Source organism: Lolium perenne, chromosome 1 (assembly GCF_019359855.2).
Source record: "Lolium perenne isolate Kyuss_39 chromosome 1, Kyuss_2.0, whole genome shotgun sequence".
NCBI classification, from domain to species: Eukaryota; Viridiplantae; Streptophyta; class Magnoliopsida; order Poales; family Poaceae; genus Lolium; species Lolium perenne.
Genome location: NC_067244.2, coordinates 182744985 through 182770486, shown reverse-complemented (window position 1 = coordinate 182770486; position 25502 = coordinate 182744985). Strand labels below are relative to the sequence as shown.

General features: G+C 48.2%; 4 protein-coding genes across 4 annotated transcripts in view; 2 read left to right on the top strand and 2 right to left on the bottom strand.

Moving 5' to 3' along the window:
• Positions 1–25502, bottom strand: part of LOC127315094 (preprotein translocase subunit SCY2, chloroplastic) — a 211977-nt gene that overhangs the window by 170416 nt on the left and 16059 nt on the right. The gene's annotated exons all lie outside the window — the stretch shown is intronic.
• Positions 1314–2753, top strand: LOC127315121 (very-long-chain 3-oxoacyl-CoA reductase 1). Its single transcript, XM_051345644.2, has 2 exons — positions 1314–1706; positions 1802–2753. The coding sequence occupies exons 1-2, from the start codon at positions 1358–1360 to the stop codon at positions 2446–2448; spliced, it is 996 nt and encodes a 331-aa protein (XP_051201604.1). The 5' UTR covers positions 1314–1357; the 3' UTR covers positions 2449–2753.
• Positions 6528–7732, top strand: LOC127315110 (E3 ubiquitin-protein ligase ATL31-like). The gene has a single exon (XM_051345638.2). It carries the CDS (start codon positions 6610–6612, stop codon positions 7558–7560), a length of 951 nt encoding a protein of 316 aa, XP_051201598.1. The 5' UTR covers positions 6528–6609; the 3' UTR covers positions 7561–7732.
• LOC127315102 (F-box/LRR-repeat protein At2g42730-like) lies at positions 8538–10786 on the bottom strand. The gene is made up of 3 exons (XM_051345631.2): positions 9599–10786; positions 9383–9517; positions 8538–9253 (listed from the first exon to the last, which is right to left on the bottom strand). Exons 1-3 carry the CDS (start codon positions 10751–10753, stop codon positions 8846–8848), a joined length of 1698 nt encoding a protein of 565 aa, XP_051201591.1. The 5' UTR covers positions 10754–10786; the 3' UTR covers positions 8538–8845.

The following is a 25502-nucleotide window of genomic DNA, read 5'->3' as shown; positions in this document are numbered from 1 at the left end:
GGACGGAGGTAGAAGTATATTTTAAAATAGTTTCGAGTCGGGCTATTTTGACATAAGTTTGCCCGAAGGATTAGATTTTCGTCATTTTTCAATAGTGGACGCATGTGGGGTCTGTGTTGGAGAGATTTTTCCCGTCCCGTCTCCTCCCCTATCCAACAGGTTTTTTCTGGAGAGCGGCGATTTTAAAGGAGCCGGTAGGTGTAGGTATCACATCTACCATCCACTCTCTGCTTTGAGATTGGTGAGGCTTTTGACATTTGTCTAATATAAAACTAATAATTGAAACACAAGTGAAACTTTTTTGAAACTAAAGTGATACATGAAAAATATTGTGAAACAGTCTGACAAAAAGTGAAACTGATGGCATCATTGCTGATGTCACTACGGTTTGTTTCCCAAAAATATTAGCGTTTCAGTTATGTGTCAATTACGTTTCAAATTTGTTCAGCACATGGCTGACGTCATTGTTGACGTCACTCCGTTAAGTACCGGCGCCTGTAAAAATAATTTTTCGGTTTTTCCTTTTTTGAAAATGGGCACTTTATTACTTTAAGCAATAGACCCGGCCTCTGCATAACTAGGATGCATACCGCCGTACAAATATCTGTTACAAAACAAGAAACCATCCGACGACAAAAATCCGAAGTTCTCGATAATAAGAACTAGCTAGGTGGATCCAGGCGAAGATCACGCTACCACCGATGTTGGGAAAAAATATCCCTCGCCGTATCCTCCAACCGTGAAGACACCTCTATAAAGAGGTCTCGATGCTCCATCCGCTGAAGAGGCACCCATGAGCGAAGCGTAGCTGTGCACCGATATATGACCTGCATAAGAGAGGAAGAGATATTATTGAAAATCTTGTCATTTCTACATAGCCAGAGCAACCAAATAATGGCAATCGCTCCCATCCTAATAAGACGTTTAAACCTAACAGCCACACTATTAGCCAATTAACAAATATATTGGCAACACTATGCGGTGGGTATAAGGTAGACTCTATTTGGACAGCTGACCATATAGACCTAGCAAACTTACACGGGAAGAACAAGTGTTTAATAGTCTCGTATTGATGACAGAAAACACACTTTTTACTTTCATGTCAGTTGTGTTTGGCAAGATTATCTTTAGTGAGAATGATCCCACGAAGATACCATGCAAACATTTTTCGGTTTTTTCTGGTCGTCTCGTACCTAGTGACACTGCTCTATGCACAGCGTGCAGGACGTAGAGCCGTGGAAGTGGCCACATGCAGTTGGCAGAAGGCACATTGATGGGAGCCGTGGTAAATGCACACCATAAACTCTCAGTCGGGCAGGCCGGCCTCGAGCAACACCAGATTTTGTAAAGGGGGAGGATGGTATCGTCCCAAAGGGAAGAGCCACCGGCGTGGTTCGTCTCGGCGGCTATCCTCGGCGCCTTCTACATGTTGCCATTTCTGTTCCGCCTCCTCGCCCGCCTCGCGCTCTGCCTACGCCGTCCCAAGGACCTTCGCCGCCGCTACGGTGCGTGGGCCGTTGTCACTGGCCCGACGTCCGGCATCGGCCGCTCCATGGCCCTTGAGCTCGCCCGGCGTGGCCTCAACCTCGTCCTCGTCGACCTCAACGCCGCCAATCTCCGGGAAATCTCCGAGACCATCGGCTCCCTGCACGGCGTGCAGACCAGGACCGTCGTGTTCGACCTCTCGCTTGTCTCCACACCTCAAGGTAACTTGTACGTAGTTCTGCACGGCGCATGATAAGGAAGCACGTAGAAGATTCACAGGTTTTTGATCGAGCGCTTCAATGCATATGGTCGACAGGTGACGAGGCGATGGCGCGGCTCCGGGAGGCGGTGGCCGGGCTGGACGTTGGGGTGCTGGTGAACAACGCCGGTGTGGCGACGCCGGGCTCGCGGTACCTGCACGAGGCCGACGCTGAGGCGTGGGTGAGCATGATACGGGTGAACCTGTGGGCGGTGACCGAGGTGACGGCGGCGGTGCTGCCGGGGATGGTGGCGCGGGGGAGGGGCGCCGTGGTGAACATGGGGTCAGCGTCGTCGGAGGCCATCCCCTCCTTCCCACTCTACACCATCTACGCCTCCACCAAACGCTACGTTGCCCAGCTCTCCAGGAGCCTCTACGTCGAGTACAGAAGCAAAGGCATCGATGTGCAGTGCCAGGCTCCGTTCTACGTGGCGACCCAAATGGCGTCGAAGCTCAAGGAGACCAGTCGCGTCACTCTGCTCCTCATCGCGCCGACGCCTGACGCCTACGCGCGTGCGGCGGTGCGCTGGATCGGGCACGGACCGCCGCTCTGCGTGCCCAACGTCGGCCACCAGCTCTTCTGGTGCCTCGTTGCCGCCGTGCCGGACCCCGTCCACGACTGGCTCCGCCTGCGTGACCACCTGCACCACAGACAGCTGTTCTACAGTCCACACAGTGTCGCCGGCGGCACGTCGCGCCGGTAAATGTGTGTGCGTGCCAAAATCGTGAGCGGAGCTCACCGTCCTACTGCTCGGGGGACTATTATGTGATGTGTCCATCTATTGGTCTTGTTTATTGTTTGTTTGTAGTGGTTTACTTCTAGTTGGTTAGTTTAATGTACCAATATATGTGGATTTTCTCATTCGTGTTTAGTGTTCGAGGCGGGGTGTTCGGGTTAGTGTACCTAGTCATCTCTAGGTGATCCAATGACTTATTTGTTATTTTTATTATGTTTGGATCTCTTTGTACTGATACTGATGATTATTAATATATCGTTGAAATTTCGCAATTTTTCTTCTTCTATGGATTCATTTCCTCCTGCCGAAGACAAGGAGAAGATTGGGAACACTCTGTCTTTTCCTCTCTCACCAGAAACAACCACATAGAAGCAGCGGTTCCAGGTCTCTTTCTTGCTCTTTCTCGCCGGTGAGTCTGTCACTCCCCTTCCCCTCTGAGGCATCGCGAGGGGGAGGAGAGGCTCGGTTTCTCGTTTGTGTGTGTTTTCTAGTTTTGGAGATTCCTCTGTCAGCGTCATGGTGGGGCGGATGTTGACGGTGCTCTTAGAAATAATGGTCTCATAATCCATGCCCCTGCGCAAGGAGGTTGTAAGGGTACATTGTCTCTAAGTGTGTTTTTGGTAATTAATGACAATCCTCTATGGACTAATGTTTTTTTGTGTTTATATGAAAGAATATTCAATAGGTATTGCTTGTAGTCAATGTGTTGCATTCAATTGTGGATGTCATGAAGATTGATATGTATACCTTTGATATTGACATCAAGATCATCGATTTGAAGAGATACAAGGTATCTTGCCATGGGCATGCATCAAGAGTATGATCTCATATAGCTCATGTGAGGATGACATTAAATATGAATGGCATCAAGGTTGAGAAGGGCAAGTTCAAGATGAGCATCTGGAAGATATCATACTTGAAGCTTGCCATCCATTTGGTGATAATGGACATGTGAAGATGTGCCTCAATGAAGCTATCCCATCATGGTGTATGGAGAGCATTTGTGAGTCTTCATGAAGCAACAATGATCAAGTGACGCATTCCGGCTTGAGTGGAGTTTGAAGCGTTGTCATCAAGATCAAGCGGGGATGCGCAAAGCAAAGATATGGCATTGCTAGGTTTTCCTTTTACCGGTCTCAAGGTGATTGTTGAGAGACCGGGTTATAGGATAGATGGTCGCACCTTCGGTTGAGTAACTTTATTGCACCATTTTAGGGAGATGAATCCTTTGCATCCTTTCCATCCCAATTCATGTTGCTTCTCGGTGTTTCTCTGTGTGAGGTTCTTGAGCTTGTTGCTGGCTTTTCAACAAGGTCAAGTTCATCAAAAACGGAATCCGCATGCATCTTCTATTGCGTTTTCCAGTTTGGACGTCTTTACCGTTTCCTGACGTTGGGAGGCTCCGTCTCTTAAATCATCTAAAAAATATATTTTTTGTTGGGGTTCTATTCGTCGTTATCTTTCCAACAAAATTGGTTTCATCTCAATCGGAGTTCTGGAACTTTGTCAAACTTAAGTTCTTTCGAGAAAACTGCGTTTGGGGGGTTCTGGCGATTTCGGCGTTGAAACCGGAATATCTCGGCGAGCCAAAATGGTTCCGGTTTCGCCGGAACACGTCCCGGTATGCTGTTCCGGCAAAACTGGATTTGTTTTGGTGAGCCGGTCTCATTCCGGCGAGGGAACCGGCGTGCCAGTTTCAGAACCAGTCCACCCCCATGTGCTGGAGATTTCTGGCGGTGGTTTAGGTCAGCTGGTTTGCTCGCCAGACCATTCCGGCGTGTGAACCGGCGGTGCCGGTTTTATCGCTGGTACGGGTCGTAGGCATTCCCCAAACGGCTAGTTTCCCCCCTTGGACTATAAATAGTCCTTCCTCCTTGAGGAGGTAAGGTCAACCACACTATTTGCTTTCTCTCTCCTACTCCATTGTTGAACCTAAAAAGCTTCCTTCCTCTCTATCCCTCCCATGATTCTTGCATCTTCTTGAGGGATTTGAAAGAGGAGATCTATATCTACAATCTCCACCAATCAATTCCTCCTCTAAGTGAGGGGAAATCTTGGGATCTAGATCTTGGAGTCATTTGTTGATTTCCTCCTTTGTTTTTCCTCTCTAGTTCCTCCATAGCATTTGTTGCTTTGGTGGAATTGGAGTGTGAAGGATTTGACCACCTTTCGTGTTCTTGCTTTTGCATCCTTGCATAAGTGTTGAGCTCTCCATTACGATTCGTTCGAGTGAGAGACCGTGAGCTTGTTACTCTTGGAGGGGTGACCTCCTAGTTGGCTTGGCAGTTGATGCTTCGGTGAACTATTCAAGGAACATTGTGAAGAGGCCCAAGATTCTCCTTCGTGGAGCTTGTGAAGTGGTTGTGGAGCTTGCCATCTCTGCAGTGGAGGCCATAAGGGAAAGATATTTTTTCCTTCGTGGTATTGGCTTGGAGAAAAAGGTGAGCCTTCATGGCGTTCGAGAGACCTTCGTGGTAGCCCGCATCTCTCCAACATGACGTACCTCACCATGATGTGACCCGAGTTTATTTTCCTTGTGATAGTCATCGTGATTGATGTACTTATATCTTGCTATCATTTGTGTTACATATATCTTGTGTCTATCTTGCTTAGCTTGAATTGTTGTTGTTGCACTTAGTTGAGCCTAGCATATTTAAGTTTATGTTTGTAAAAATAAACGTTAGTTTAGTTCTGCATGCTTACAAGCTAAATCCATAATAGTTTTTAAAACGGCGCAGTCACCCCCTCACTCTAGGCGACATATTGCCCTTTCAGCGGTCAACGTCCAAAGAAGAAAAGTGGTGAGCCGTGGGTGTGTAGGTCAGTCTTAATCCAAACAAAGTAGTCCGCAACCCAGTTATATCAAAACAACTTAGAACTGTTTTTTTTTTTCTAAAATAAGTGTTACAAAAACTTGTTACCTAAACACACCTTATCAAAACAACCACCTAAGAGTATCTACAGCTGCGTCGCCCAAAGCGACCCCAAACAGTGCCGGATTTACCGGACGTGTTTTGTTCGTACCGCCCCCAGCCGCGTCCCCCAAATAGAATTTGAGATTTTTAAAATTTAAGCAAAAAACAGTTGAATTCATTGAAATATGCTATATATTACATAGATTCAGACGAAATTCGATGAAATTTAAACCTAAACCCTAATCTAGTAGTACTTGCGGCGGTCAGAGGGGTCGTAGTATTGCAGGAAGTTGTACATGTCGGCGGTGACGACGTTCTCGTCAGGCTTGTCGACGGGCTCGTCCTTCACCACGCCGCTTGGCCCAGCTTCGCCGTCGTTGGTGAGGTCGACGAGTGGCACCCCAGCGTCGCAGATGGACATGGCGATCTTTGCGTCGAGGTCGCCCCTTCAGGTACCATTGTCGTTCAACGACGCCATGCACGTTGGGCGGAAGCCTAGGCAGTCCTCGGGATCGTCGCTGCTGGCAATGAGGCGTTGCTGTCGCTCATACTCCGCCAACAACGCGACCTTCGCGGCTTCCTCGTCACTGCGTCACCTGGGAAAGTTGGGCGCCATTAACGTCGCTTGACCAGAGGTAGGTGACGGGGTTTTAGACGTCCGTGTCGCTGACGCGTCGGGCCTGCCAATCCTCGCCTCGCTTTTCGTTGTGTTCAGCGTGCCCAGAGCGTCTCATGTGGACCTGGGACGGGCTCGGGGCACCGGACACCGCATTGGACCGCGTCGGACGGAAAGAGCCTCTGAGACGCGCGGCTCGGAACGAAAAAATGTCCGGCACGCCCAAATACCTTTGCGGTCGCTTTGGGATGCGGCTGGAGATACACTAACCCGGTTTATTCATTCCTCCTACGAAATTACCGCGGATGGGGATTCGAACCCAAATGGACTGACTGCACACTCGCTTGCCTTGCCACGACTCAGTTGCCTTGGCTTGCGAGTGAACATGAATTGTAAGAAGGCATATATGTACTGTGCACACTATCTCTCTGAGGGCCAAACGTGGCAGGAGCTTGCACCAACGACCTGGCGCCGCCAAGACTTGTAAACGGCCAAAAAGTGTTTGAAGAGGGGTACCATAATTTCAATTGCTGAATCAAACCACACAGCAGGGTCCAGGTACGCAATTTACCGTTCGCCAATCCGGCTGGTGTGGCGATGGGCGTGAGCCCGAACCTCGTCGTCGTTCTCTGCCTACTCTGCGTCGCCGCAGGCATGGCGCAGCAGTCACCGGGGCCGCAGCCGAAGCCGCCGCCTCTGGGACAGGCCATGTCCATGGCCATCGTGGTGTCCATCGGTGTCGTCTTCTTCCTGGTATTCCTCTGCCTGTACATCACCCAGTTCCGCTCCCGCCACGCAGGAGACGGCGCACCGCATGCTGGCAGAGCCGCGGCGTCCAGGCGCGGGCTGGACCCGGCGGTGCTGGCGACGTTCCCGATCGTGCCGTACGCGGAGATCAGGGCGCACAAGATCGGCGGCGGCGCGCTGGAGTGCGCCGTGTGCCTGACGGCGTTCGAGGAGGCCGACGACCTCCGTCTGCTGCCGCACTGCTCCCACGCGTTCCACCCGGAGTGCATCGACCCCTGGCTCGAGGCGCGGACCACGTGCCCGCTCTGCCGCGCCAACCTCGAGAAGCCGCCGCCGCCGCCGCACGCCGCCGTGGCGATCGCGATGCCGGCGCACGAGGAGGACAGCGTCGAGGACGACGATGGCAGGAAGGAGGAGGCCGTGGAGCTGGAAAAGCTGCGCGGCGAGCGGCGGGCGGCGAGGCTGCGGAGGTCGCACTCGACGGGCCACTCGCTGGTCTCCGGGGCGTTGGCGGAGGAGGAGCAGTGCGAGTGCGATGACCACGAGAGGTTCACGCTGCGGCTGCCGGAGCACGTGAGGGAGCAGGTCCTCAGCAGGTGCTGCGCGAGTAGTCCCGCCGTCGAGAGCATGCGCGGAGGAGCACAGTGCGTCGGGGGCAGCTTCCGCGACGCCGGTGGCGACGGCGTCGATTGCAGACGCGGCCGACGGAGGTGGCCGGCGTTCATGTCGTGGGCCCGAGGGGGAGACGGCGGCGCGGCCATGATGACGTCGACACCGGCAGAGCCACTGGAACCGAAATGATCGATTTGACGGCTGTGAAAACTGAAAACCGCGTGCCGTCGTGTAAACTCCGTTTCGTCATTTTTTACCCTTTTGATTGATTGACTCTCGAATTGTGAGATGTTTGTTTCCTTGTGTAAATTTGTTTGGATGTGGGAATTACAGTGTAAAATATTTTCGCTTTGCCCTCTTACAGACTGCCTGTAACTCATGCTTCATCCTAACGGGGGGCTTCAAAATGCCAAAATCGACGTAGTTTTTTAAAGGTTTTGGGAATGTAGGTCAACTGCTATCTGTACGATCAGCAAGATTCATGCGGGGACAGATACGAATGTAAGAAGTATAGAACGTGCATATATGTCAGCATAATAAGAACGTTGCGTCAGCTGCCTTCCTATCAGTAATCTAACCCCAGGACAGCAAAACGAACAGGGGATTAACAAGTCCAGGTACGACTTTTTGATGTGCCTTTCTATGATGTGTGTGTTTGTTTTCCCAAATGAAATGAGTCGTCAGCTCTTGCTATTTCTTCAAAGGAAAAGAAAAAGGAGCAAATGCAAGTGAAAGAGAGAGGATTATTTTCTTTTTGTTCTTCTTATGTTTCTTTCCCGCAAGCTGCAGAGTTCATCCGCAAGTCGTTTTCATATCACCACTACTGACAAAGTGACAAGGTCTCCGAACAAAATGGCACGTCCGCGGTCGTCCATCTCTAGAGAGGCTCGGGCGAGAAACCCGAGCTACGGCAAGCTAGGAGTTGCACTCCTTCACGATCAGCAGTGGAAGGGGTAAATTGGTATTGCACCAGCTCTCAAATGTTCCATGATTTTTCAACAGAAACATAAGCTTGTCATGATTTGCAGTTCAAAATAAACTTGTCGCCAATGCTCCTGACGTTTGCAGTTCAAAATAGAATCTGAAATCTCAATACCTGGCAGACAAACTTGTTATGAATTGCACAGGAATAAGCTTCAGACTTATGCTTCAGACCAAAGGCACTCTAAGGTCATCCTTTTTCATTAAAGCAGCTGTTCAAAACAGAGATAGAGTAGCTGCTGATATTACCAGCTTACAGTACAGCAACAAACATGAACGGAGCAACCAATACGAACTAAACTTAGCAGCTTAAACTTGCCAGGTTTGGATTTGAAGCCTGAGCTTACTCACTAGTTACACCACCACCTCAGTTCTGACTTAATACTGAGCCGGGCACAAAACATATCATAGAACAATTGAAGGGTGGACAACATTAGGTTACATACGAAGACAGACGTACAAAAAAATGTGCTTCCGAAAGAACTACACAATCTTAGTACTTGTAGTATTGACGGGTGGACATGAAGGAAAATGGATCAGCCATTGACAAATCATGGGTATCCACGCGCATGAAGGTTTTCTTATCTTCAATTTTCAGTTCAATTCGAGCATCTAGAGAAGCTCTATTTTCCACACATAGCTGCTTGTGTTGATTGGTCATCCATTCGTCGTTTCCGTTGTTAAGAACTTGGATTTCCATTTCTTTTAGCATTTTAGTATTCAAAATAAAGAACCTTGCAAAGTCAACAGATGGCCTCTTGCTACCATCGTAATTCATTAACACCACTTTCTTTAGACTGAGCTCAAGGCACTGAATTGAATCCAATGGGCCATACTTCCTCACAATGTCCTTTGTTGGGTGTGACTCGTGGTTCCTGGCAATGTCCTTTGTTGGGTGCGACTGGAGATGGAGAGAAGAAACAATATAAAGGCAGATGCTACCAGAGGTTAGCAGCATCATAATTGGCTAGATCATAAGTACATCAAATGCTGATTTTGACATATAAAGCAACCAAATATGTATACTTACAATGACATACAGCCTCACCAAGAAGGGGAAGCACTTGAGGAAGTCAAGAACTTCATCCAGATTAGGGCCAATAGAGACAAGAACCAAAACCTTCATGGTGTGAATTTTGGTAGTTAAGCTGACAGCAATCATTTTCTGCAGGAAAAAAAGGTATAAACAAGAATAATAGCCTGTGTATAGGAATGCCAATGAGGGAAGAATGAAGGCTGCTGCTACCTCAAAAATTGTTGTTCCAAACTGGACTTTGGGCATGCCTTCAGATACCAAACCAAATATCTCCAGTTTAGGTGCCCAAATTACCTGGATGGTCGCTTCACCCTCGTAAAAAGAGAGTGGTAGCAATCTTTCAAGAGCAGGGGCTTCTTTGATGACTAGGTGAAAAATATCACCTTTGTTTTTATTGTCAGCGGAGAAGGCTATGCTCCTAAGAGTTTGGGAGCTAATGCAAAGGCCACCTTTGCCACAAATTTGGCTTAGCTCAAGGCTTTCCAAGGCAGTGCAGCCAGTGAGCATGCTGTGGAGGCCATCCGTAGTGGTGACCATGTGCAGGGTGAGCTGCTTGAGGCATGGGAATTTCAGACGCAGAGCTGAAACTGATTCAGGGAAATTGCAACAGCTGAATCTAGCGAAACGGAGCGTGGGAGCAAAGCGGAACACTGACAGTGGCATGTCCATGTTCCTGTAGATGAAATCAAGCTCCTGTAGGCCGTCGAGCACTTGAGACCGAAGCCAACCATCGATCTTGCTCTCCCCGCCACGCGCAGGGATGTCAGCGGGGTTGAACAAGAAGAGCAATAATCGGCGGGCATGGCCACGGTGCTCAGAGAGGATCTTCGAGACCAAGGCGATGAGCTTGGTGTTCTTGATACCCTGTCTAAACCTAACCAAGAGATTAAGTGGTGCAGAACGCCAAAGGGGAAGCCAACGGCGAGAGATAGCCTGCGTGCGGGCGCCTTCCTCGGTGGGGAGGAGGGAGATGATGCTGCCGAGGACCTCGTCAGGGAGGGCGCTGATGAAATCGAGGTTTCTCCTGTCATCGGGGTTGCCGCCGCCACTCCCTCCGTGATGGAATCTACGCTTCTTAGAATAGCGCATCGCCGCCGCCAGCTCCTCCGCGGTCGCCGCTGCATCAGCTGCCGACTCTTTCGCGGCAGCCTCCGCCGCCATCGCGAACTCTTTCGCTCTCGACGATGCCACCGCCGCCTGCTCTGCAGTAGCCAAGGCCGCCGCAACAGCCTCCTTCGCAGCCGTGGCCACCCCTGCAGCCTCCGTCGCAGCAGCCGAGGCCGCCACCGCAGCCTCTTTCGCAGCAGACGCCGCTCGAGCGGTCCTCTTCGCGGCTGCCTCCAATGCCGCCACGGCGGCCTCCATGGCTGGCGAGGCGCGGGAGGGTTTCGGGGTGGTGTGGTGGCGCGGGAGAGTTTTGACAGAGAACTAGGTTTTGGTGATCTGCGACCGTCCAAACAAAATATCCACGGCTTGGATCTGTCTGTTTTTATTTTTGGAGCAACCGGCAGGAGCACTGCCTTTTCATTAAGCAAGAGGGAACAAAACGGTCCAAACTGTACAAGAGAGGACATTTTTTATTAAGGTGGTAAAATTCCGAGAACCCACCATGAAGGACGAGCTACCAAAAAGAAAACTAATCCGGTTCGGCCGGGATGACCGGGCCGAAGCCATTTATAGCACGATCCCTTTAGAGGATATCCTCGTTTGCGATGCTTGCGACCTCAAGGTAGGTAAGACGTTGTCCAGTGAAAATGCGTCGGTTTCGTTCCTTCCATGCGTTCCAGAGCACATATAAGAACCGATCGCTGATGCATTTCTTTTTCTTTCTGTGGCTTTTCCTTTATCATGTCGTTCCACCAGTTAGATATGGATTGGAAGTCAAGGCGTCGGTCATCGGAGGAGTCGCCATCCCAAGATTTGATAAGGTTCCAGACAGTCGCCGTGAATGGGCAGTTTCTGCAAAGGTGGTCAGTTGTCTCAGGCTCGCTAAGGCACAAGGGGCATCGAGGGTCGTGAGGCCATCCTCGGATGGCAAGCATATCGGCGGTAAGGAGCTTTCCATGAAGGGCTAGCCAACCAAACAACTTGCATTTGGGCTCCGCATGTGCCGATCAAATCTTCATGGCATCGAAGCGCGCCTTGGAGCCAAGGAATTGTGCCTCATAGGCGGAGCTAGCGCTGTAGGTTGAATTGGCATTAAGCGTCCAGTCGATGGTGTCCGGCAACTCGGGGGCAAGGTTGATGGAGTGGACGGCCTCCCAGACGTCGATATATTGCGCCAGCTGTTGAAGCGAGTTAAGGGACGCGACAGAGCGGATCCAGTTGTTTTCACAAAGCTCTTTGGCGACCGTACGATTCTTCCTCGAGGCAATTTTGTAGAGGTCGGGCGCCCACTGAGATAGAGGGCCCCAAGCATACCAGTTGCCATGCCAGAATTTGACCGTCTCCCCGTTTCCATTGGTAACTTTAGTGGCGGCTCTGAAAAGGGACATGTCAGTGTCGTCGCATGGAAGCTTTGAACCAGACCAAGCGCGGTCCGGATCAGTCCACTGGAGCCAAGGCCAGCATAAACGCAGGGCATGTCCAGATCTCTCAATGTCCGGAATCCCGAGACCCCCCCAGCTTCTTTGGCCTGCAGACCGTTTTCCAATTCACAAGAGCTTTCCCCTGGACGGCATGTTCGCTGTCGGCACCCCGGAGGTCAGGGCTAGACAAACCCAGATATCACATCTGGCATAAGCCTAACCTAGATCTCTAGGGCCTACAGGGTGAGAATCGGTAACACAACAGTGACTCTACGACTGAAAGCAAATATATTACAACTCTTAGCAGAGTTAAGATCCAAATTTATTACACGCAGAGGTCACTGACCACAATTCAACAAGCAACGGAAAGCAAATTATGTTATCTAGATAACAAGACTGCAAAGGGCCTAAGAGGCCATAACATAAGGCGACATCCCAGCCCATAAGTCTCAGGCTGCCGCCTGAGGAACTCCGAACTACTCGTCGACGTCGAGGTAGAAGCCACCATCAGTTGGAAGGATTTCCTCTGAAACAAAGCATGCAAGGCTGAGTACAGGGACTCAACAAGACTTAGTACAACCTGTTAGCAAAGCGGGTATGCGAGGCTTTATGTGGAGCTTATTTTGCAGAAAGCCAGTTTTCCTTTGTAAACAGGAGGGAGCAGAAGCTCGTCTATTCAGACCATTTTCAAAAGGGATAAGAGAGCGATATCAACTCTAGCTCTAAGATCATCATGTTGAATCCACCGAATCTTCATCATCACCTGAACCTATCACCTAGGATTACCCCCTCGACACCCTGAGAAGGGATCCTTATCACCCATTGACATCAAGTTTTACGATTAGGTTCAAGTTGTCTATGATCACAGAATCCATCACCAAGTCGTCCGTAACCGTGGACACGGCTTTTCGAAAAGATTTACCCTGCAGGGGTGTACAACTTTACCCACACGCGCCGACCGACTCTTAGTGCCACTAGATTAACACACTTCCTTGGTGTGCCGGCAGAGGGTGGTCGACCAAAACCTTTCCCTTACTTCACCTATTCCATGAGTCAAACTAACTGGGGAGCTCCGTCATCGTAGGTAGCCATTCTTCGAGGCGGTCCCGGTCATTGTGTGCAGGGGATCCAGTTCAATGCCTCCAGCATCCTTCACCCCGGCCACGCCCTGTATGATGCACTTTGAAAACCTTTTCCACCTTTCCCCCATGCGTATGGCAAATGGAACTCGCAAACTAATTGACTCATGGGTAAGCTAGGTAAGTTCGGGCCAAGGGGTTCCCATGGGCCCCGTGTGGTTGTACGCTCAGTCTTGGTTCCAGAGGCAAGAACTCAGGTCCTAGTATCGGCGAGAACGAGTCAAATCACCACATACCCATGTGGCGGCCCATCCAAGCCTTTAGCATGTTTATTAACATCATCTCTGATCTTACCACGTCATCCTGACAAACTAGGTTCATTCGTAGCTCTGATTCATCAACCGGATGGATCAGACTTCAACAGCTAAGCATGGCTAAGCATATCATATATAAGGCTCTAGCGATGCGATCAAGCTCAACCTAGTTTTGCTGGGAGCAGTGGATCAGGAACTTTAGGCTACAAGGATAGATTGTGCACACATAGGATATCTACAACTGTCGATAAAACATATTTGAAGCATATGCAATATGTAATAACCAGATGTAAAATCATTTCGAAACCATATATGAACCAGGTTAGGGCTTGCCTTGTCCCTCGTTGTTCTGATGCTGCTCTTCGGTGGCGTTGATCTCAGGCTCGCGTTCGGTCCCTATCGAGAAGAACCAAATACCGGAAAGGAAGAGCACAATCAAGACATGGTATAATGCAATGCACATACAATATGATGACATGTCATATTAAACGGGTTTGGGTAACCCTAGGTGCATCGATGGAAATTAAAGGGGTTCGGCTTCGAACCCCGACATATGAGAGGGGTCAAATTAGGGTTTCTACTAAGGCTCATATTTAATTGGTTCAAAGATGTATGAAACATGGATAAACAATTAGGAAATGTTTTTCTGATCATTTTGATATATAATTTCATATTTTTCTGATTTAAAATGAATTACTTATGAATTTCCAAAGTTTAATTCATTTTAAAACAATTTCTGAAAATTAAATAAAAATAATAAAAGTTGGACCCACATGTCATAATTTATTCTTTTCCAAATATTTATGAAATTATTAAAATTCTGACAGATGGGGTCCACCTGTCAATTTAATTCCTATTTAAATAAATACAGAAATGATTTACAGAAAAATAAAGGAAAAACACTTATGGTGTCATGCTGACGTCATGCTGACGTCAGCGGCCATGAGCTCGCAATTGAGCTCGGGAGGAGCTCCAATCGGAGGCTCCCGTGGACGAGAGGACGCACGGTTGGGGGCAAAATACTCGGGGCGACGCGCTGAGGCGTTTGGTGGCGGCGCCGCCCGCGTTTGGTCGCCGGAGCGCCGCCTCCGGCGAGGTGTAGCGGCGGCCGCGGACAGGTGCATGTGGGGGCGGCGCTAGGGAGGGCCAGAGAGCGAGGCGAGGCTATGGGGAGAGAGAGGAGCTCACCGCGAGCGTCGTGGAGGGGTCGGCGACGGCCGGGGAAGCTCGCCGGCGACGAATTTGAGCGGAGGCCGGCCGTCTTTGCAAGGGTTAGGGTTAGGTTTCGCGGACGCGGGAGACCGCGGGGGAGAGGGGAAATGCAGGGCTAGGGTTCAGGGCGGCGGCGGCGAGCCTTTATAGCCGCCGGGGGGCGGCGGGGAGCATCGGGGCCGCCGGGTGCATCGGGTGGCCGGCGAGCAGCCACCGAGCTGCTTGGAGGCGCGGGGACGAAGGGGGTTTTGCAGAAAACCCCCTGCAAAGATTGCTGGGCTGGTGGTGGGGGTGCGGCTGGGCCACTTGGGCCGAGCTGGGCTGCGGCCAAGAGGGAGGAGAGAGGGAAGAAGAGATGGGCTGCGGCCCAGGGGAGAGAGAAGAGGGTTTCTCCCCTTTTTTTCTGGTTTTGTTATTTTTTCCTATTCTAAACCAAATTCAAAACTAATTTTGAATAGAGTTTGAAAACTCAAACTTTTCAGAGAACAAGAAACACACATGGCCTTATTGATAAACAACAAAACCATGTTGCTTAGTTTTGAAAATCTTGAGAGATTTGAATGAGAAAGAAAAGAGAAGGGTTTGCATAATTGAAAACAATCCAACTTTGTTGCAAATTTTACACAAATGCAAACTATATGCATGCAATGCTGATAAACACCCATTTATTTAGACATAACAAGGTTGGGATGTTACAACTCTACCCCCCTTACAAGAATCTCGTCCTCGAGATTCCTAGATTTTAGAAAAGAAGGAAGGGTACTCAGATCGTAAACGATCTTCTCGTTCCCAGGTTGCTTCTTGCTCAGAATGATTAGACCACTGAACTTTCAGGAACTTGATGCTCTGACGTCGAGTTTTACGCTCGGCTTCATCAAGGATACGAACAGGATGTTCTCGATAAGTCAGATCCTCTTGAAGGTCAAGAGTCTCGTGATCAACACCACGAATAGGATCTTTGAAGCAACGCTTGAGTTGGGACACATGGAAGACATCATGAACTTCAGGAAAATTGGAAGGTAACTCCAACTTGTAGGAAACATTACCACGCTTGGCAAGGACGCGGAAAGGACCAACATAGCGAGGTGCTAGTTTGCCTTTGATACCGAAGCGACGGACACCCTTGAGAGGAGTGACTCGAAGATAAGCTTGATCACCAATTTCATACTTCACTTCTTGATGATGGCGATCATAGTAGCTCTTTTGACGTGACTGAGCAGTTTTCAGACGCTCGCGAATGATGCGAACTTGATCTTCTGCTTCATTGATTATATCTGGTCCAAAGAACTTTCTTTCTCCAGTTTCGGACCAGTTCAAAGGAGTTCTACACCTTCTGCCATACAAAGCTTCAAAAGGTGCCATGCCCAGGCTAGATTGGAAACTGTTGTTATAGGTGAACTCGGCAAATGGAAGGCACTTTTCCCAATCTTTACCGAAGGATATAACACAGGCCCTGAGCATGTCTTCAAGAATTTGATTCACTCTTTCGGTTTGACCACCGGTTTGAGGATGATAGGCTGTGCTGAAGGAAAGACGAGTTCCCATAGCTTGTTGAAAGCTAGACCAGAACTTTGAGGTGAAAAGACTTCCACGATCAGAGACGATCTTCTTAGGAACACCATGAAGAGTGACTATCCGTGAGATGTATAGATCTGCTAGTTGACTAGCTTTTATGTCTTCTCGGATAGGAAGGAAGTGAGCAACCTTGGATAGACGGTCAATGACTACCCATATAGCATCTCTTCCATTTTTGGTCTTGGGGAGACCAGTAATGAAATCCATGCCAATTTCATCCCATTTCCACTCTGGAATTGATAGAGGTTGGAGAGTGCCAGCAGGTCTTTGATGTTCAGCTTTTACGCGACGACAAACGTCGCATTCAGCAACAAACTTAGCGATTTCTTGCTTCATCCCAGACCACCAGAATTTTTGGCGAAGATCCCGATACATCTTGGTACCACCAGGGTGGATGGAGAGGGGTGATTCATGAGCTTCTTTAAGGATTAGCTCTTTGAGATCTGATTTATCCGGCACGACTAGACGTTTACCGAAATAAACGGTACCTTGATCATCAATGAAGAAACATTTAGCAACTCCGCTAGCAATGTTCTTCTTGATCTCGGTAATGCCAGAATCTTGCTTCTGAGCCTTACTGATCTGGTCTTCAAGAGAGGGCTTCACCTCTAGATTAGCAAGGAATCCACTAGGAACAATCTCAAGGTTGAGTTTTGCAAGTTCCTCATAGAGAGAAGGTTGCGCTTGTTTAACCATCAGATTGTTGCAATAGGACTTCCGACTTAGCGCATCAGCAACGACATTGGCTTTGCCGGGTTTATAGTTGAGACCCAAGTCATAATCTTTGATGACTTCCAGCCATCTTCTCTGTCTGATATTCAGATCTGGCTGGGTGAAAAGATACTTCAGACTTTGATGATCCGAGTACAACTCGCAACGATTACCATAAAGGTAAGGTCGCCATTGCTTAAGAGCATGGATCACAGCTGCAAGCTCGAGATCATGAGTAGGATAATTGAGCTCATGTGGTTTCAACTGTCGAGAGGCATAGGCCACCACATGACCATCTTGCATCAACACACATCCGAGTCCTTGGAGAGAAGCATCACAATAGACAACGAAGTCTTTGCTTGTGTCCGGAAGGACGAGCACAGGAGCAGTAGTCAGCTTGGTTTTCAAAACCTGGAAACTCTCTTCAGCCTTTTCTGACCATTCGAACTTCTTATCTTTCTTGAGAAGATCGGTCATTGGTTTGGCAATCTTGGAGAAATTTTCAATGAATCGGCGGTAATAACCCACCAGACCGAGAAAACTTCGAATCTCCTTAGCTGACTTAGGTGTCTTCCAGTCAAGAACGGCTTGAACTTTATCTGGAATGACTGCAACACCTTTTTCAGAGATAACATGACCAAGGAATATGAGCTCTTGTAACCAGAACTCACATTTGGAGAATTTGGCGTAGAGACGGTGCTCACGAAGTTTGGTTAGCACCAGACGGAGATGTTCCTCATGTTCATCTTCGGTTTTGGAGTAGATCAGAATATCGTCGATGTAGACCACGACAAACTTGTCAAGATACTCCATGAAAACAGAGTTCATGAGCCGCATAAACGTGGCTGGAGCATTTGTGAGGCCAAAGGACATGACAGTATACTCGTAAAGACCATAACGAGTTGTGGACGCTGTCTTCGGAATGTCCTCCTTGCGGATTTTGATTTGATGGTACCCTGATCTCAAATCCATCTTTGAGAAGACTGTGGCACCGGACAACTGATCAAAAAGGTCATTGGTTATAGGAAGAGGGTATTTGTTCTTGATTGTCACTGCGTTGAGCGGACGGTAATCAACAACCAGCCGCGGAATGTTGGTATCTCTTTTCTTGATAAAGAGGGCAGGGCAACCCCAGGAAGAAGTACTGGGTTGGATGAAGTTCTTCTCTTCTAACTCCTCTAACTGCTTCTTCAGTTCAACCAACTCTTCCGGAGGCATACGATATGGTCTCCGGGAAACAGGGGCAGTTCCGGGAACCAACTCAATGACAAAGTCCACACTTCGATCAGGTGGCATGCCAGGTAACTCTTCAGGAAAGACATCTGGGAAGTCACGGACCACCCAAACATCGGAGATTTCTGGTTTAGGCAGGGCTTCAACGGCATACAACTCGGCTTCAGGGGTAAACCTTGCCGATGGAGGTATTACGGATGGAGCCCAGTATAGAATACTTTTGCCAGAAAGATCGATCAGCACAATAGACCTGGCTGAACAATCAATGACAGCCTTATGCTTTAGTAGCCAATCCATGCCCAAGATGACATCAATATCAGTTGACTTGAGGGCAATGAGAGAGGTAGGGAACAACAGATGCCCTATACTGATTATGACCTCACGGGTAATCCAAATGGTTTGCCAACGAGACCCGGGAGTTGTGATCTCTAGAGGGGAGGGCATTGTCTCGAAGGGTATATCATGCTTTTGTGCAAACTCTTGAGATATGAATGTATGCGATGCTCCAGAATCAAACAGAACTGTAGCTAGGATTGAGTTTATATAGAGCGTACCCATTAGGATGCTTGGATCCTCTTCAGCCTCATCAGCAGAGACATGGGTGAGACGAGCACGACCAGAGGAGTATTTGTCATCCTTCTTGGGCTGGGAATATCCACGACCAGCTGGCTTATGGGGGCACTCCTTTGAGTAGTGGCCAGGCTGACCACAAGAGTAGCAAGCACCACTAGGCACAGTACCCATGGCAGGACGATAGCTTGAACCACCAGAGGGTGGCTTAGAGTTATTACCAGAAGACCTTGGTGCATAGGGAGCACGAGGTACAAAGATCCGTAAGGGATCCAGACTCGGCGCTTCTTGTTGTGAGAGGAAGACGCACGAGAATCACCTTCTTCACGCTTCTTGGATTTTTCCATATCCTTCCTTCCGTTCTCCATCAGAAGAGCACGGTTATGCAGGTCTTGGAAGGACTGGAAGGTGAAAGGCAGCATCTCATAGCGAAGCTCAGGATTAAGTCCCTTGCGGAACAGATCTTGCTTGTCAGCATCATCAACCACATCACGGGGTGCATAGCGAGACAGCTGAGTGAACTCACGTCCATATGTCTCCACATCCAGCTTCCCCTGAGAAAAGTCCAGGAACTCCCTCCTTTTGATGTCCATGACAGTCTTGGGGATATAGGCTGCACGGAAAGCTGTGACAAACTCCTCCCAGGTAACATCATGTCCTGGCGCTTGAAGAGCCAGAAAACCTTCCCACCAAGAACCAGCTGCACCCTCTAACTGGTAGGTGGCGAAGTTCACGCGTTCACCTGGTGGAACATGAAGAGCGTTGAACTTGCGCTCGATGGTGCGAAGCCAATCATCAGCATCAAGAGGCTCCTTGGGGTGGGTGAAGACAGGAGGCAGTGCACGGATGAAGTCCCCAAGTGTGACACAGTTGTCGGGACGACGCTCTGTGTTTTGAGCTACACGCTCCAGGAGTTGTTCATTCCTCAGGCGGTTGGTTTCAATGTTGTTAAGAACCTGCGCCATTGTGGGAGGTGGCGGCAGTTCCGGTTCAGCATTGTTTTGTCCACGTCGGTTACGACCACGACCACGACCAGCCATCCTGAAGAGAAAGACAAAGACCATGAGAAATAGATTCCTTGGAAAGGACTCAACGGAATGATAACATTCACTGAATAGAAGGAACAAGATTCAGATCAACTGATGTAACTTTAGGAACACTGAGTTAAGCAACCAAGTACAGAGTACTTATGGAGAAAACAACCCAAACCCGTAGATCCTATAAGTTTGGAAATAACAGGGTAGAGGTAAAACCTTTTTCAATCAAAACAAGGTAAGATGACTCAGCATTAGAATGACACCAGATAAGGAGTAAAAAGAATCCTATTCAGATGCTTTTGCAAATACTTTTAGCTTTCAAATATTTTTCACAACTACTAGACTCAACATCGACCAGTTGAAAGGGTTTCCTATAGGCAGTCCTGCTCTGATACCAAAACCTGTGGGGACCCCCGGAGGTCAGGGCTAGACAAACCCAGATATCACATCTGGCATAAGCCTAACCTAGATCTCTAGGGCCTACAGGGTGAGAATCGGTAACACAACAGTGACTCTACGACTGAAAGCAAATATATTACAACTCTTAGCAGAGTTAAGATCCAAATTTATTACACGCAGAGGTCACTGACCACAATTCATCAAGCAACGGAAAGCAAATTATGTTATCTAGATAACAAGACTGCAAAGGGCCTAAGAGGCCATAACATAAGGCGACGTCCCAGCCCATAAGTCTCAGGCTGCCGCCTGAGGAACTCCGAACTACTCGTCGACGTCGAGGTAGAAGCCACCATCAGTTGGAAGGATTTCCTCTAAAACAAAGCATGCAAGGCTGAGTACAGGGACTCAGCAAGACTTAGTACAACCTGTTAGCAAAGCGGGTATGCGAGGCTTTATGTGGAGCTTATTTTGCAGAAAGCCAGTTTTCCTTTGTAAACAGGAGGGAGCAGAAGCTCGTCTATTCAGACCATTTTCAAAAGGGATAAGAGAGCGATATCAACTCTAGCTCTAAGATCATCATGTTGAATCCACCGAATCTTCATCATCACCTGAACCTATCACCTAGGATTACCCCCTCGACACCCTGAGAAGGGATCCTTATCACCCATTGACATCAAGTTTTACGATTAGGTTCAAGTTGTCTATGATCACAGAATCCATCACCAAGTCGTCCGTAACCGTGGACACGGCATTTCGAAAAGATTTACCCTGCAGGGGTGTACAACTTTACCCACACGCGCCGACCGACTCTTAGTGCCACTAGATTAACACACTTCCTTGGTGTGCCGGCAGAGGGTGGTCGACCAAAACCTTTCCCTTACTTCACCTATTCCATGAGTCAAACTAACTGGGGAGCTCCGTCATCGTAGGTAGCCATTCTTCGAGGCGGTCCCGGTCATTGTGTGCAGGGGATCCAGTTCAATGCCTCCAGCATCCTTCACCCCGGCCACGCCCTGTATGATGCACTTTGAAAACCTTTTCCACCTTTCCCCCATGCGTATGGCAAATGGAACTCGCAAACTAATTGACTCATGGGTAAGCTAGGTAAGTTCGGGCCAAGGGGTTCCCATGGGCCCCGTGTGGTTGTACGCTCAGTCTTGGTTCCAGAGGCAAGAACTCAGGTCCTAGTATCGGCGAGAACGAGTCAAATCACCACATACCCATGTGGCGGCCCATCCAAGCCTTTAGCATGTTTATTAACATCATCTCTGATCTTACCACGTCATCCTGACAAACTAGGTTCATTCGTAGCTCTGATTCATCAACCGGATGGATCAGACTTCAACAGCTAAGCATGGCTAAGCATATCATATATAAGGCTCTAGCGATGCGATCAAGCTCAACCTAGTTTTGCTGGGAGCAGTGGATCAGGAACTTTAGGCTACAAGGATAGATTGTGCACACATAGGATATCTACAACTGCCGATAAAACATATTTGAAGCGTATGCAATATGTAATAACCAGAAGTAAAAGCATTTCGAAACCATATATGAACCAGGTTAGGGCTTGCCTTGTCCCTCGTTGTTCTGATGCTGCTCTTCGGTGGCGTTGATCTCAGGCTCGCGTTCGGTCCCTATCGAGAAGAACCAAATACCGGAAAGGAAGAGCACAATCAAGACATGGTATAATGCAATGCACATACAATATGATGACATGTCATATTAAACGGGTTTGGGTAACCCTAGGTGCATCGATGGAAATTAAAGGGGTTCGGCTTCGAACCCCGACATATGAGAGGGGTCAAATTAGGGTTTCTACTAAGGCTCATATTTAATTGGTTCAAAGATGTATGAAACATGGATAAACAATTAGGAAATGTTTTTCTGATCATTTTGATATATAATTTCATATTTTTCTGATTTAAAATGAATTACTTATGAATTTCCAAAGTTTAATTCATTTTAAAACAATTTCTGAAAATTAAATAAAAATAATAAAAGTTGGACCCACATGTCATAATTTATTCTTTTCCAAATATTTATGAAATTATTAAAATTCTGACAGATGGGGTCCACCTGTCAATTTAATTCCTATTTAAATAAATACAGAAATGATTTACAGAAAAATAAAGGAAAAACACTTATGGTGTCATGCTGACGTCATGCTGACGTCAGCGGCCATGAGCTCGCAATTGAGCTCGGGAGGAGCTCCAATCGGAGGCTCCCGTGGACGAGAGGACGCACGGTTGGGGGCAAAATACTCGGGGCGACGCGCTGAGGCGTTTGGTGGCGGCGCCGCCCGCGTTTGGTCGCCGGAGCGCCGCCTCCGGCGAGGTGTAGCGGCGGCCGCGGACAGGTGCATGTGGGGGCGGCGCTAGGGAGGGCCAGAGAGCGAGGCGAGGCTATGGGGAGAGAGAGGAGCTCACCGCGAGCGTCGTGGAGGGGTCGGCGACGGCCGGGGAAGCTCGCCGGCGACGAATTTGAGCGGAGGCCGGCCGTCTTTGCAAGGGTTAGGGTTAGGTTTCGCGGACGCGGGAGAGCGCGGGGGAGAGGGGAAATGCAGGGCTAGGGTTCAGGGCGGCGGCGGCGAGCCTTTATAGCCGCCGGGGGGCGGCGGGGAGCATCGGGGCCGCCGGGTGCATCGGGTGGCCGGCGAGCAGCCACCGAGCTGCTTGGAGGCGCGGGGACGAAGGGGGTTTTGCAGAAAACCCCCTGCAAAGATTGCTGGGCTGGTGGTGGGGGTGCGGCTGGGCCACTTGGGCCGAGCTGGGCTGCGGCCAAGAGGGAGGAGAGAGGGAAGAAGAGATGGGCTGCGGCCCAGGGGAGAGAGAAGAGGGTTTCTCCCCTTTTTTTCTGGTTTTGTTATTTTTTCCTATTCTAAACCAAATTCAAAACTAATTTTGAATAGAGTTTGAAAACTCAAACTTTTCAGAGAACAAGAAACACACATGGCCTTATTGATAAACAACAAAACCATGTTGCTTAGTTTTGAAAATCTTGAGAGATTTGAATGAGAAAGAAAAGAGAAGGGTTTGCATAATTGAAAACAATCCAACTTTGTTGCAAATTTTACACAAATGCAAACTATATGCATGCAATGCTGATAAACACCCATTTATTTAGACATAACAAGGTTGGGATGTTACATTCGCCCTCTTCACCGGTGGCAATCTTGTTGATCCTATCACGAGCCCATTTTGGCAGAGGAATGGCATTGGCATGGTAAATGCCAGTGGCCATGAGCACCGTCTTCGCAAGGATGACTCTTCCAGGTCTAGCAAGGTTCTTGCCGATCCAACCCGGGAGCTTTCCGGCGATCTTGTCGATTAGGGGTTGTAGGTCCACCTTCCGAAGACGGCGGAAATGCAGAGGGAGCCCTAAATATTTGCCAGGGAAGCAGGCAAGCTTCGCGGGGAAGTCATTGAGAATTTCCTGAAGGTCGACGTCAGCGCAGCGCAGCGCACCGGGAAAATTTCCATCTTGGTCATGTTGGTGACAAGTCCGCTGGCCTTTCCGCCGGTCATGTTGGTCGACGTCTTGATCTGTCTGGTTTTTTCTCGACTGTTGTGGCCCAAAAAGTTGAGATGGAGGGATTAGCGTTTGGTTTACATGCGCACATATCCTTTGACTGAGTTGACAGAGAAACGTGCTACTATCTGTAACATCAAGTCTGAATAGTATGAAGATATATTTTACAATGAATGTTATGAAACTTAAGTGGTGTTTCAAATTTTGATACACTTTTGTAGACATTGGTTCAAACTTCTTTTTTTGACTTATGACCATCATAGAACAACTAACTCTTAATGGAGTACTAACATAAAGTCTGGACAAAAATATAACACAAGGTGGGAGTAAGACAGGTGTGAATATGCACGTTTTCGAGTTTTTGAGAGCATCTTCATCAGGAAGCCCCAAATTGTAGCCCCTAAATTATAGTCGACAGCGATTTGAAGATACTAGTGAGAGAAACTACTCACACCAACACCCCAATAAAAGTCCATGTCATCCCGAAACAGGCGCCAGGCGCCGGTAAACCCTAAAGGAACCCTGTAGGAAGGGAGGCTGTCGAGCACACCGACAGATGCCAGCAACAAACTTCACATAGGAAGATTTCCATCAGCATATGCATCAGCCTCTCTCTCTCTCTCTCTCTCCGTCTACCCCTCTCTGTCTTGTTTTTATTCCCCACCTACCATCCAAACATTCTCTCTCCTCTATCATTTGATGCCGGCGCATACTATTGAGGTTAACATGTGTGGACAGTTTAATTTTTTCGCCTGGCGTTATCTGCCGTGACCCTAATACGTAGCCGCCATGTGTGCTGCCGGCTAGTATTTAGGGCTGGCCGATGGAGATGCTCTCAGACTTTGATGTTTTGGAAATGCATACGCCTCATAAAGCAAATTAAAAAGATACTACCTTTTTCCCTAAATATAAAACAATTTGGAAATCGAATATGAACTCCCAATAGTATTTTCCTCAAAGCTATCAATAGTATTTTCCTCAAAGCTATCAATAGTATTTTCCATAAAGTTACCAATAATCCTATGTTAGTATTTTCTGCATATCATTGTCACTACCAATAGTATTTTCCTCAAAGCTAGCATTCTCACAAATAGTAGCACTGTCCAAAGTAAGTTCATATGTATCCTCATTCCAAACAATAGTAGCAGCAACAGTAATATTTTCTAACAAATTCTGTCATTCATCTAACATAGGATTTCCATATAAAAAAATTATCTATGGAATTCCTCATCACAAAGTTCATCTTCTCTACAGCAGTAGGCAGATGAATTATCACATATAGCGTATTGAAGAGCGGGTCATTCTTTGTCAGCTTCATATATTGGAACAATCAATTTCCGCCTTTCACAGATTGTTTGATTTGCCTGGGCTTCCAGGAAATTACAACCTAAGTTCCAATTAGCTGTTTAGCAATATAATCCGCTAGAAATTTATACAACAGGATTTACCTGGTATCCTTTTTTCCCACACAACGTCAAGCCATCAACCACAAAGCCCAAAGGCACAAGGCGCAGCTCCTTCCATGCACTGGCTCCTTCATATATCATAAAGAAAGGCCAACTTTCATTATATGCCACTCAAAAACACTAAACATTCCAAACGACTTGCTTCAAAATCACTTTATTATTTCTTTCACTGTTAGCTGGGTCTTAGTGAGCTTCTTCTGTCTAGTGGGTAAAACCTGGCTCAGCAGTGCTTCTGCTGCAGGAGGTGTGTGCTGCTTATCCACCAATGGGTGCCTTACATGGGTGCAGCCTCACGTTGCAGGTAGAAAAAACATGCTAATATCTACAACTAAATTGGTGTTTTAGATGTTGATATTTTGAACTTGGTCAAACATAAGTAGCTTGACTTAGGACAATCCTAGAACTCCAATTAATTTGGAAACATGGTACTTGAAAGCAGGAACTTGCACCGATCAGGCCCGA

What these genes read in the sequence shown, in the direction of transcription:
- LOC127315121 (XM_051345644.2), top strand. Translation starts at nt 1,358, where the DNA reads ATGGTATCGTCCCAAAGGGAAGAGCCACCGGCGTGGTTCGTCTCGGCG. An exon ending in GCTTGTCTCCACACCTCAAG is followed by an intron (nt 1,707 to 1,801) that starts GTAACTTGTACG and finishes TATGGTCGACAG; the next exon opens with GTGACGAGGCGATGGCGCGG.
- LOC127315102 (XM_051345631.2), bottom strand. Translation starts at nt 10,753, where the DNA reads ATGGAGGCCGCCGTGGCGGCATTGGAGGCAGCCGCGAAGAGGACCGCT. An exon ending in TTGGAACAACAATTTTTGAG is followed by an intron (nt 9,518 to 9,598) that starts GTAGCAGCAGCC and finishes TTTTTCCTGCAG; the next exon opens with AAAATGATTGCTGTCAGCTT. An exon ending in TGGTGAGGCTGTATGTCATT is followed by an intron (nt 9,254 to 9,382) that starts GTAAGTATACAT and finishes CTCCATCTCCAG; the next exon opens with TCGCACCCAACAAAGGACAT.
- LOC127315110 (XM_051345638.2), top strand. Translation starts at nt 6,610, where the DNA reads ATGGGCGTGAGCCCGAACCTCGTCGTCGTTCTCTGCCTACTCTGCGTC.